This window comes from Lagenorhynchus albirostris, chromosome 11 (genome assembly GCF_949774975.1).
Source record: "Lagenorhynchus albirostris chromosome 11, mLagAlb1.1, whole genome shotgun sequence".
In the NCBI taxonomy this organism is placed as follows: Eukaryota; Metazoa; Chordata; class Mammalia; order Artiodactyla; family Delphinidae; genus Lagenorhynchus; species Lagenorhynchus albirostris.
The window spans coordinates 7,262,487-7,273,826 of NC_083105.1; the positions used below are offsets into that span (position 1 = coordinate 7,262,487).

Consider the following 11,340-nt stretch of genomic DNA (forward strand, 5'->3'; position numbering starts at 1 on the left):
TAGCCAATGAGAAAAAAGATTTGTCCCTCGGCCAGACTTACGGGTTGAAACGGGGTGAAGTTGGGAGGTGGTTTCTTTCGCAAGATGGCGGCAAGCGGCCTCCGCCGCGCTGCTGCGGCCAACACCTTGGTGAAGCCCATTTTCAGTCGGGACATGAACGAGGCCAAGCGGAGGGTGCGCGAGCTCTACCGCGCCTGGTATCGGGAGGTGCCGAACACTGGTGAGAGGCAGCGGCGCACGCGGGGCCCCGGAGGCAGCCGCCCAAGGTCGCCGCCGTCCCGGCCTCCCATTTCTGCCGGGCCGAGCCGAGGTCACCAGCTTGGGCAGAGGTGATCCCGAGCGCTTCAGGGGAGGAGGGCCACACGAGCCTTGGTGGACCTGACCTGGCGGCGGCGGCGCCAGGGTCAGACCAGTTGTGCTCTGCGTCGGAACCGCGCTGCTAGGGCGCCCTTGCCCTTTTGTACCCCGTAATTCTTCCCGAACCCCTGGGAGGGAGAGCAAGGACTGTCAGTGACACACTCACTTTATAGATGAGGCAGCGGAAGCACCTAGAGACGAAGTGATCCGCGCAAGGCCCAGAGCCAGCCCCTGGTGGATCTGGAACCCAGAGTCAACTAGAGTTCGTGAATGTGTTTACAGACATCCATTAGGTTATATAAACAAAGGGGCGGTGGGATTTGAGCGATCATCTGGTTCCCACATCCCCCACAGAGAAAGAAGCAGAACCGGAGCAGGGAAGTGACTTTTCCAAGGTCATCCAATCAGACAGTGGTGTCTTTTCCAGCCCCTCCGGGTGAGGTGCCTCCCTCCCCAGTCTCCAAAGTCTTTTTACCTAGTGCCACAGACCCCTAGTATTCCTTAGGAACTCCTTCCCCTGCCCCCCCAGAACCCCTGTCTTCGCTTGGATGTCAGAGAACCACTGTGTTCACCCGAAGGATTAGAATATAAGCTCCCCGCGTTCAGAGACTTTTTTCATCTTGGCATGCCCCTCAGCGCTGCCCCGTGTACCCGATGAAAGAAAACTTGGGGAAAATCCCATCTGAACTGTCAAGGGCAGTACAGATGTCAGGGACTGTCGATATTTGGTAATTTTGTTGATTTGATTTAGTGTGTTTTATCGTGTTTTTAAGTGAGCTGGAGCGCCATAGCACCCCTTAGGGTGCCACTTCCTTGCCTGTGTGTGAGAAGCAGTAGAATGTGGTGGTTACATGGACTTGCCTCCACTTTCCCCTTAGTAGCTGTGTGACCCTGAGCAAGTTGTTTCATCTCACTATGCCTCAGTTTCCTCATCTGTAAAATGATAATATATAGTACCTTCTTCAGAGAGTTGCTCTGTTGAACAGGATAGTGTCTGACACTTAGACACTCATTAAGTGCTGGTTGCTACTGCTGTCTTGTTATTATTGTTACTGTTATGTGTAGGGCTTACACTCTGTGCAGAACCCAGCTCTTTAATGTATGGGAGCTGTGTCTGCTCCAGTGTCACTTGTCCTCAAGCTGACTTTCTGAGAGGTTGCCCATGACCATAACTTAGACCCACAGGATACAAGGGAGGGAGAAACCGGAGTGATCCGGGCGGTTCAGGGACTACAAATTTACATGCCTTCAGGGGACAGATGGGGAACAAGACCCAGATGGCAGAAAGAATAGTTGGCAAACGGTAAAAATCAGTGACTGAGTTGAGGATAGAACCCAGGTATCTAGCTCGTTCAAAATCAACACCCTCCAAGACTTTCCCTCAAATACTGTTTGAGAAGATAAGCCCACAGTCAGAACGGTCCTGAGAAGAGGAGAAGGCAGGGGGTTATAGGAGCCTGTAGAGCAGGGGGAGGTTGGCGGGGGGTCAGTGGGGAGGATCAGTGATCTGTAGCTTGTCGTTTTCTCAGGCCTGTGTGTACACTGGTGTCATGACATCCATCATTGGGGATTCCAGCTGAGGATCCAAACTAAGGACTGGGAATAAGTAAAAGTATTGATAATAACTAACATTCATTGAAATGCATACATATGGCCCAGCACTATGCTAAATGCTTTACATTGCCTCATTTTAGGGTGGGTTCTAATCATTTCCCTGTCTTACAGATGAGAAAACTGAGGCACATAAACTTGTCTCACTCACACCATTAGTAAGTGGAAGAGCCAGACTTCAGACCCTGATTGTCCAGCTGTTACACTTGGCTCAGCTTCTGCTGTAGTTTTCCCTGAATCTCACGGGACCCAGTTATGCTGCGCTTATGGAACAGAGTGCCATTTGCCTGGGTGGTTGCCTCCGCATGGGAGCACAGAACGAAACTGCCTTGGATTCCCTCCTTTGAAGAAATACTACATGCTGCTTGCTGGTTACAGCACAACAGGAGACCTTCTGTAGAAACTATTCATTTGTTTAATTTCCATTTCATTGGGTACCTCTTGTACTACAGGGTCAGTACTGGGTGCCTAGAGAGATATGAAAGTGACTAAAACACAACCCTGCCTTCCAGGGTCTTATGGTCTAGTCAGGAAGATAGGCATATATAACCAGATCATTAAAACCCAAAATGTAACAGAGGTATGGGAAGTAAGTGCTGAAATTTTTAATAGTTAACATCAGTATCGATGGTTTACTGTTTATAGGATGTTGTCACTTGATTTTCGCCACATTCCCGTAAAGGAGTTAGGTAAGAGGTTATTGTCTTCCCTACGTTGTAGATGAAGAAATAGACTGAGGAGGCTGTACCCCAGGCAAGGTCCTAGTTCATGATGGTGTGGAGACCTTACCCAGCTTGTTTGACCCCAGATCCCATGTTCTTTTTTCATCACACCATGCTGCCTTCCCATCTAAGGATCTCCCGGCACTTGGTATGAATGCTACCAAAATGAATTGGAGCAGACGGCTGAGAACCATCAGTGTCATCCTTCCTAACCTGCCAGAGCCTCCCTGACTCAGAAAAGCCTTAACAATAACTTGAGGAAAACACACAGACTATGGAAGTCACCTTCATCCAAAAGGGGCACTTCCATATCTTCTTTTTGTGCCTCTCAAATTTTTTCAAATCGAAATTAAAATATGCAGGATTCGAAGATTAAGCCAGGAGTCTGTGAGTTGAGAAAGAACAGTTGGAAATGATTTACTCCAGGGCTTCTCAGCAGTGACATTTGTGCTGGATAATTCTTGGTTGTGGAGACTGTCCTGTGCATTGTGGGATGTTTAGCAACATCCCTGGCCTCTACCCAGTGATGCCATTAGCATTCTCCCCCCTAGTTGTGATAATCAAAAACGCCTCCAGATGTTGCCAGATGTCCTGGTGGGCAAAAATCGTTACTGGTTTGACAACCACTGATTTAGACCAAAGAACAGTTGAGTGGGCTATAGCTTAGGCTGTTCCTGTTTGCCTTCCTGCAGCCTTTCTCACTGGTGGAGGGGGTGTGTTCAGGGGGTTGAGGTGGGAGAAGGATGACTAGGACAAAGCTATGAATTTGCCTCTTTAGAGACAAGGATTCTTAACCTGGGAAGATGGGCATTCAGGGATCCGTGAACTGACACTGTAGGCAAAACTTTGCATTTGTGCCTGTGAATGTTTTCCTGAGGAGAAGATTCATACACCCAGTGCGCTGGTGTGTGGTTCAGGAGATCTTGTGGAATGGGAGTAGGTGGACACCAGCTCCCCCAGTATGCACAGAGGCACCTCACTTTTCTCTCCCAAGGTTGGGCAGGATTCTAATATGAAAACGCAGGAAAGGTAAACACTGATAGCAGGGGAAGATTCCTCATACTCCTTTCCTTAAAAGAGCACAAAATTGTAAATTAAAAACCAATAAGCAACCTGGATTCTAGGCCCATGTTTGCCAGGGACCAGTAGTCTGACTTAAGGCAAGTCCCCACAGTCCTCTAGTGGTAAGATTCTACATTCCAGCATCCATATTAGTTTGCATTAATTTGTGTCTCTGTCTTCTTATGGTCCCTTTGTTTGCTCTTTTCTAAAATTCCACATGTGATACTGTGGTGTTTAACAGCTAACTCTCCGTCAGGAAATCTAGATTTATAGTGTTTACCGTTTTCAATGATGTAAATACTCCCACCACGGTTGATTTTAAGCTATCAAAGTGAAGTCAGTGACGGCCGACTTGGGAAGAGATGTGTATAATTGGCTCACCATGGCAGCCTGCTCCAGCACACCACTGGATACTGAGTTCTTTCTCATGTGATCCTCTGTCTTCTCTGTTAACACTTACCTACAAAGCTGGGATGCAGTTTCTCCCACTAGATTTCTGCTATTGCTTATTCTTTGGTTGAATCAGCCTGGCATGATCTCTTCCTCAGCAGAAGCTTTATTTTTCTATTGCCATCACTAAGTTATGAGTATAATTAAAGATTCAAACTTTGTTGTTGATTAATTCAGTCACTAGATAGCCCTCATGGTTTTCAGAGCTGGTTGTGATAGTTCCATAGACGAGAGTGGACATGTCACCGGAATGGCCACACCACAGGATCTCCTCACCAAATGAGCCCACTGCTCTGCTCAACCACAGTGCTCATTCTAGCCTGTGAGCCTTGGTTATGCTGTCCCCTGAGCCTCGTGTGCCCCTCTTCTGTCCTTATTCCACCTACCACACAAGGCCCTGTTCATGTCCTTGCCATCAGCAAATCCACTGAAGTCCAACTGCCAGAGGATGAGAATAAAAACACCTGATTTTCAAAGGACATCTATATGCCTTGTCAAACTCCCAGGTCACTGAGTCTGTGCCACTATTTTAGCACTTAATCAGGGATTGCTGAATATTGTGATTTTAATATTTGCACTCATGGATTGAAGACCTAGAGAGCAGGAGCTACATCTTAAACTCCTCTCTTTCTTCCAGGTAACCTAATATGGTAGTAATCGTTTGCTGGATTGATGCCTTTCCCTACCTGCACACTCAGCAGTCTCCCTCAACTCTTAAGTTTGCATGGTGCACAAACCTACACCATATCACTGTACATTAATTTCAGCCATGTCATCTTCTGTCAGTTGTTCCATGTAATAATAATGCTAACATTTATTGAGAGCTTATTCCATGCCAGGCACCGTTCTCTCATAGAATCTTCACAACAGCTCTGTAGTTGTATGTGCTGTTGTCGTCCTTATTTCACTCACAAATAAATACACTCAGGCATAGAGAAGTGAACATACACAGAATCATATAGCTGATAAGTGACAGAGCTGGGATTTGAACCCAGGTTGTTCATACTCTTGAACTGTGCTATACTGCCTCTTCAAATGCAGTGGGCTTATCTCCCCAAACAAATACGCTCTTTGAGAGCAAGTGCCATATCTCACGCTTCTTCACATCCTCAAGCACCTAGCTTAAGGTCAGGCTAGTATTTGGTGAATGGAATGAATGGGCAACCTATGTATTCAATGACTAGCCGTTGACTCAGTTTTTTAAAAAACATGTTTTAACCATCTCTACCCTGAATCATGTTTTTTCTTTAGTGCATTTATTCAAGCTAGACATCTCTGTGAAACAGGGACGGGATAAAGTCCGAGAAATGTTTATGAAGAATGCCCACGTCACAGACCCCAGGGCGGTTGATCTTCTGGTCATTAAGGTAACTAACTCTCCCTGACTGATTTTAAAGAGCAGCCAATTTGTCCAGAGCTTCTCAGCCTTCTCAGATGAACATTTTATCTCCAAGTTTAAAAGCAACTACTAGGTCAGCAACTGTTACATAGTGTTTCAAAGGAATAGTTCAACTTGGAGGTTCTCACCTGGTTAAATAGATTATAAGATTATTCAAGGGAAAATCCACTGGGGCTTACATTTTAAAACTAAAAACAGACAGAGGAAAGTTTGAACTCTTCTTGAACCTCATCCCTGGAAGTTACTGCTTCACCTGGTTGCCAGTTTTCAGCTGGAAGAGCAGGCCATGGAGTCAGATCCTGGGCCTGATTCTGTCTCTCTGGTCCATCTCATTGGCATCAGTGGCAACTTCAGCATATGGGCCAGTAAATAACACGGAAAGAATGTTAAGCAGGAATGTAAATTAAGCCAGTCAGGTTAGGCAGTCGGGGCAGAGGCCTGGTGACGTAAAGTCTCCTCTTGGAACCAGTCAGCCAGAGAGTTAAGGAGTATTTGAAAGGTCTCAGAATTACTTAGTCCAACCACCTCATTTTCCAGATGCAGAAAGTATGGTCTAGATGCAGTATGTTACTTGCCCAAGGTCACTCAGCAAGTCAGTGCCAGAGCAGAGAATCGAGTCCTGGCCTTCAGTGTTGTATTCCTTCCACTCAACCACTCTGACTGAAGACCTCTCCCCTCACTTGTGCAGGGAAAGATGGAACTGGAAGAAACAATTAAAGTGTGGAAGCAGCGGACACACGTTATGCGGTTTTTCCATGAAACAGAAGCACCAAGGCCAAAGGATTTCCTGTCCAAGTTCTATGTTGGGCACGACCCGTGAAATCACTCAATGGAAAAGTGCGTGTTGATATTTAAATATTTTAGAGCTCAAATAAACTCAGTATATGATGGTCATTTCATGATAGAATTCCATTGGTGAACCAATGAGAAGCTCTACTTCTGCAGTCTCACTTTTTGTCTGAACAAGTTGAACACACCACCTGTTCTTTCCCGTCTCCTGAAGTGTGGTGTTTCCAGTAAATTAGATTCTCTTTTCTCAGAGCCTTGCATGTTGGTAAACAGGAATGGTGAGGCCATCTGCTCAGAAACTGCCGTTCTGGGTGTGATGCTGGATGGCTTTGTTAACTTAGCTGTGTTTCTACAGCCCCCAGGATTGGATATTTTGGTGTAATGGCACAGATTATCCAAAATTAGCCAGCTCTTGCTACCGGAGGATCCGAGCAGCACGAAGAGGCCCAGAAGTAGAGCTGACAAGCTGGGCTGTTTTTCCCTGGGTTCTGAAGAAAATGGCTGCTCAGAGGCCTAACCCCCTGTCCGCAACAAGCACTGGTCCTAAAGATGAAATGAAATTGTCAATCAGGCATCCTGCTAGGGGACACAGCTGTTCAGTGCACGCACGGAAGTATTCCCTTTGCAAATGGAGTGTGGCTCTATCGATGAGAATAAATCTTGACCCAGGTTAAAGACCTGATCTGTTTGCTTTGGATGGTAGTCTTCTCTGTTCCTTCCCTGGACAGTCTAAATGCTGGAGAAAGGGGTTCAGTATCTATAGGTACAGTCACCCCGATGATTCCTAAATTTTTCAGCACCAGCAACCCCTTTAGTATATTTTTTGTTTTTTTTAACATCTTTATTGGAGTATAATTGCTTTACAATGTTGTGTTAGTTTCTGCTGTATAACAAAGTGAATCAGCTATACATATACATATATCCCCATATCTCCTCCCTCTTGCATTTCCCTCCCACCCTCCCTATCCCACCCCTCTAGGTGGTCACAAAGCACCGAGCTGATCTCCCTGTGCTATGCGGCCGCTTCCCGCTAGCTGTTTTACGTTTGGTAGTGTATATATGTCCATGCCACTCTCACTTTGTCCCAGCTTACCCTTCCCCCTCCCCCTATTCTCAAGTCTGTTCTCTAGTAGGTCTGTGTCTTTATTCCCGTCTTGCCCCTAGGTTCTTCATGACCTTTTTTTTTTTTTAGAGTCCATGTATATGTGTTAGCATACGGTATTTGGTTTTCTCTTGCCCTTTATTATTTTTTCATCTAAGGAATCCAAGTTTTGAAAGAATTCTAAAAAGTGGTATTTCTCAAGAAGTTTTAAACAATCAAAGCTTCTTCTGATTGCATGGGATAACTAGTGAGTGTTACTCAGCACAAAAGCTGAGCCTTTAGTTAGCCTGTGCAGCCATTGGGCTTTCGTAAACAACGAAGATTGGTCCCAGGTCCCCATGATCATCTTGTGGATCCATAGGGGCCTGGAGGCCCTGGGTTGTAAATCAAAGACCTATTTGTTCAGCTGATACAGATAGGACAGCAGGGTGAAGAAACTGCAACTAGAGCCTACTTGTATTACGAAACTTCAGCCATCACTCAGTCATACAGAGCTGTTTATTATGTTTATTCACAATTTGATTATGCTCAGTGGATAGCACATCTCCAGGAACCTCCCGGAGCCTGGGGATCTGAGCTATGGTCACAGACCATGCAGGAGGCTTCACTGGGGTTGGGAGGCTGAGGGCTTTCCCTGGGCCCATCTGCTGATAGGGAAGGAGGAGAGGCTGCGAGCATCACCATTTCTTAAGTTAGGGCTTTCTCCTTTCTATACTTCTCCACGCCCTGCAAGAAAGGAAAGCAGCAGTCAATTGGGTGACAGAGCCGTCCTCTTACCATATACTGAAAATTCCATACAGTGGTTCTACCAAACATGGCAGGAGATAGGCAGTTTTGAGTACATTCAATTATTCATTCATATATATACTGAACATTCACCAGAGACCGGGCACTGGGGGCCTAAAGGTATAAAAAGACATGTTCCAGGGCTTCCCTGGTGGCGCAGTGGTTGAGGGTCCGCCTGCTGATGCAGGGGACACGGGTTCGTGTCCCGGTTTGGGAAGATCCCACATGCCGCGGAGCCGGTAGGCCCGTGAGCCGTGGCCGCTGGGCCTGCGCGTCCGGAGCCTGTGCTCCGCAACGGGAGAGGCCACAACAGTGAGAGGCCTGCGTACCACACACACAAAAAAAGACATGTTCCCTGCAGCAAGAATATGGTCAAGTAGAGTTTAGGGTATATCTTAAGCATATAATACCGACTGTCACAAGAGGTACTGGTCAGTTAGGGGACGGAGCAGTCACTTTCAAATGAAGGAAAGACTTCATCAAAGGTAATGAAGAATTGGTGGAAATGAGAGCAGTGGGAAATAATCTTTCAATTGGGAGGAAAAATGGGCCACTGGGAGTGGGCAAGAGAGTGAGTAACTCAAGAGATAGTGAATATTGGGGATAGGTATGTGGTTGGGAATATGGAAGATAAGGCTGGAAGAACAGGTGTGACCAGATCATCGCAAGCCTTAAATGCCAGACTAAAGAGTCAGGAGGGTCCTTGTTTATAACGGTAATGCAGCCATTAGGGCTGCATTAGGGCACAGGAAGTCAGCACAAGACAGCTGGATGGAACTGGCACAGGGGAAGGGTTTGTGAGCAGTGTATGAACCAGGCGGCAGTGCCCGTGTACAGGCTGTGCTGGCGCAGAGCTTGGTAACCAGAGCTCACTGATGAGGGCCTGCAGTTTCTAAATTTCAATGTGGAGCTGGTGAAATGAAGTTGTTTGTGGTGGGTGTGTAAGGCATATTAAATTGTCAAGAATATTTGTGGGTTGAGAAAATTGAGTGTACATAAAAGGGCAAATAGAAAAGGCTGGCTGGGATCCAACCTGGTTGGAAGAGACGCCAGTGAATCTGTAAGTCAATAAGATAGTTTCCTTCATCCAGCATAGGGAAAAGGTGACATAAAAACATTAGTCACCAAGAGTCAATGCATTAAAAGTCTGTGCTTCTGCTTCGAATGTTCAGATTCTGCTACCAGGCCAAACTGCATCACAGTTGCATCAAAAGCAAGTCTTACCTATTAGTCGTCATCATCATCATCCTCTGGAACAAAAATATCATGCTCCTCAAGTAGAGCAGCAAAGTTCTTGCTAATTAGCGTCCCGACATAGAGAAAGGGGATCACAATGGAGAACACACGGAGAAGGCCGAAGGACATCTGCAGAGGGTCAAAGTGGTGGCTGTGAGCGCCAGAGCCCACTCCAGTAGGACCACAGAAGGCCTGGCCCTCTCAGGAGCATTCCCTCCTGTGGACCTGAGATCCATGATAAGCAACTTGATTTTAAAGTCCTTGGAAAAGTTCAGAGCAAGAAAAAAAAATCACAAGAAGAGATAAAGTGATTTTATGGCCATCAAACTGTGCACTTGTAAGAAAAGTACAAGGCATTCGTGGACATCTAAAAGTTAGGGCACAACCTGTTAATTACTTGCAGATACTCATAAACAGGTGAGAAAGTACTACGAGCTGGACTAGGGAATAGAGTTCAGCTCTCCTTGAATAAACTACTAAATACATGAAAACAGATTACAAAAAAATTAACATGTACAGTGAAGGGATATTCTATACAGTTCTTTAACTGGTTCCCTGATGCCTGAGAAATTTGATTTCACTACATTAAATTTTAGAAATATGTTTTGAAAATCGAGCATGTCTTTATATTAAAAGACTAGCTATTTAAATGCACTGGCGGAGTTTCAGTAAAATTTTAACATTTCCTCTCATATCTTCCTACGGAGTTTCAAAAAAAAGTTGTTTTTCGCTTCAGTTGTGCCTCTTTAAAGGCAGCTCTTCCCCAACATGACCGTGCTTCCTGCTGTGAAACAGCCCTGAACTCACCTTGTGTGAGCTTGCAGTCGGCCAGACTAGCTTTAAAACAATGTTTTGTAAGTCTCACACAGCGCTGGAGTCAAAAAGCAAACTTACTTGGCATAAGGGACTGTTCCTATTTTAGTGAGAAAACTCCAAGGGTACTGAGGGCATATGATAACACAGTGGTGGGAAAAAATAGGATCTGGTGGGAGTTGTACCAGCAGGAAATCTGAGTTCCGGAACCTAAGTCAGCTGCTAGCTTTGGACACTGGCTTCACTAGTCTGGCCCCAGATTCTTCATTTGTAAAAACACTGATGGTAATAATTCTCTGCACACCCAATCACATGAAATTAAATACTAGGTCAAAACTCGCAAAAAGATAAGGTCTGTCCCACTTACCCTTTATTTACAAAATCATTCCACAATTCGTTTTTCATCCCATCAACTCTATGGTGGAGAGGTTACATGACTTGTCTATACTGGATGCATAAAGCGGAGTCTTGTGGCTCCGGCGAGCCAGGGCACCGCACTCCTCACGATGAGCTAGTGCTAAGTGCCGTCTTTCTCCGCTCTTGCCCCCCATCTGTCTCCACGCACCCCGCTCAACTCCCGGATCTAACCCGACCATTTCTTCCCATTTGTCAAAATTAGCAGCGCATCAGCGCAAAACTTTGTCCTTGATCCGTCTTCCGGTCTAAGGCGGTCGTTCGACTGGCCTTTGCTCCTATCAATCAGCGTGAGCCCGCACACACTCCCCACAATGACTGTCCTCGGCCCCTTCGCCCCGCCTCCAGGCAGACACTCACTTTCACCGGTTTGGGCAAAATGGCGCCGCTGCGAGTAACGATGACTGACCTCGATGGTACCAGACTCCGAACTAAGCCGCCCCGTCCGGCGGAGACATCGCCACCTTTCCCCAGGCTCAGCCCGCTCCGGAAAGCCCCAAATCCGACGGGTGCCAACGCCAGCCAGCGACTCGCTCCGGACGCCATCTCCCAGCTCCCCCCCCTTGTCCGGGCACCTGCACCCCACCACCCGGCGCCCG

The 11,340-nt window shown here is 46.5% G+C and overlaps 2 protein-coding genes across 3 annotated transcripts; one reads left to right on the forward strand and one right to left on the reverse strand.

Annotated features, from left to right (window-relative positions):
- The first annotated feature begins 55 nt into the window (after positions 1-55).
- NDUFA6 (NADH:ubiquinone oxidoreductase subunit A6) lies at positions 56-6,495 on the forward strand. Its single transcript, XM_060165279.1, has 3 exons — positions 56-220; positions 5,454-5,569; positions 6,290-6,495. The coding sequence occupies exons 1-3, from the start codon at positions 85-87 to the stop codon at positions 6,419-6,421; spliced, it is 384 nt and encodes a 127-aa protein (XP_060021262.1). The 5' UTR covers positions 56-84; the 3' UTR covers positions 6,422-6,495.
- A 1,492-nt stretch (positions 6,496-7,987) lies between these two features.
- SMDT1 (single-pass membrane protein with aspartate rich tail 1) lies at positions 7,988-11,334 on the reverse strand. Of its 2 annotated transcripts, XM_060165013.1 has the most exons (3): positions 11,102-11,334; positions 9,503-9,643; positions 7,988-8,218 (listed from the first exon to the last, which is right to left on the reverse strand). In XM_060165013.1, the coding sequence occupies exons 1-2, from the start codon at positions 11,285-11,287 to the stop codon at positions 9,506-9,508; spliced, it is 324 nt and encodes a 107-aa protein (XP_060020996.1). In that variant the 5' UTR covers positions 11,288-11,334; the 3' UTR covers positions 7,988-8,218; positions 9,503-9,505. The 2 variants fall into 2 exon arrangements, 1 of the variants encoding a protein (XP_060020996.1); XR_009543316.1 differs by lacking the exon at positions 7,988-8,218 and having other exon boundaries at positions 11,151-11,291.
- Between the last annotated feature and the right edge of the window lie 6 nt (positions 11,335-11,340).

What these genes read in the sequence shown, in the direction of transcription:
- NDUFA6 (XM_060165279.1), top strand. Translation starts at nt 85, where the DNA reads ATGGCGGCAAGCGGCCTCCGCCGCGCTGCTGCGGCCAACACCTTGGTG. An exon ending in TCGGGAGGTGCCGAACACTG is followed by an intron (nt 221 to 5,453) that starts GTGAGAGGCAGC and finishes TTTTTTCTTTAG; the next exon opens with TGCATTTATTCAAGCTAGAC. An exon ending in TTGATCTTCTGGTCATTAAG is followed by an intron (nt 5,570 to 6,289) that starts GTAACTAACTCT and finishes TCACTTGTGCAG; the next exon opens with GGAAAGATGGAACTGGAAGA.
- SMDT1 (XM_060165013.1), bottom strand. Translation starts at nt 11,287, where the DNA reads ATGGCGTCCGGAGCGAGTCGCTGGCTGGCGTTGGCACCCGTCGGATTT. An exon ending in TTTTGCCCAAACCGGTGAAA is followed by an intron (nt 9,644 to 11,101) that starts GTGAGTGTCTGC and finishes GACCCTCTGCAG; the next exon opens with ATGTCCTTCGGCCTTCTCCG.